Source organism: Nestor notabilis, unplaced genomic scaffold (genome assembly GCF_000696875.1).
Source record: "Nestor notabilis isolate BGI_N333 unplaced genomic scaffold, ASM69687v1 scaffold20713, whole genome shotgun sequence".
NCBI classification, from domain to species: Eukaryota; Metazoa; Chordata; class Aves; order Psittaciformes; family Psittacidae; genus Nestor; species Nestor notabilis.
The window spans coordinates 1-361 of NW_009923562.1; the positions used below are offsets into that span (position 1 = coordinate 1).

At 66.8% G+C, this 361-nt stretch overlaps 1 protein-coding gene across 1 annotated transcript in view; it reads left to right on the forward strand.

Annotated features, from left to right (window-relative positions):
- Positions 1-68: 68 nt before the first annotated feature.
- NDUFS8 (NADH dehydrogenase (ubiquinone) Fe-S protein 8, 23kDa (NADH-coenzyme Q reductase)) overlaps positions 69-361 on the forward strand; it is a gene marked incomplete at its 5' end in the record, with an annotated part of 942 nt that continues 649 nt past the window's right edge. Inside the window, 2 exons of the mRNA XM_010012220.1 lie at positions 69-241; positions 327-359. Of these exons, the coding sequence (XP_010010522.1) occupies positions 69-241; positions 327-359 (206 nt within the window). The remainder of the gene's footprint in view (positions 242-326; positions 360-361) is intronic.

Sequence of the window (361 nt, forward strand, 5' to 3'; positions counted from 1 at the left end):
CCCCCCGGCTTGTCTATGGGCCCGAGCCCGCCCTGAGCGTGCCATAACCCCATCTCTGTGTTTTCCAGGCCTGTCCATGACTCTGAGTTACCTCTTCCGGGAACCAGCCACCATCAACTACCCCTTTGAGAAGGGTCCCCTGAGCCCCCGGTTCCGGGGGGAGCACGCGCTGCGCCGCTACCCCTCCGGGGAGGAGAGGTGCATCGCCTGCAAGCTCTGCGAGGCCATCTGCCCGGCACAGGTACAGCCTTCCTCCATCCTCACCCTCCTCACGGGGCGCTGGGTCCCCCTCGGGGGTGACACCGTGTTGTCCTCCTCCACCCCAGGCCATCACCATCGAGGCTGAGCCCCGTGCCGATGG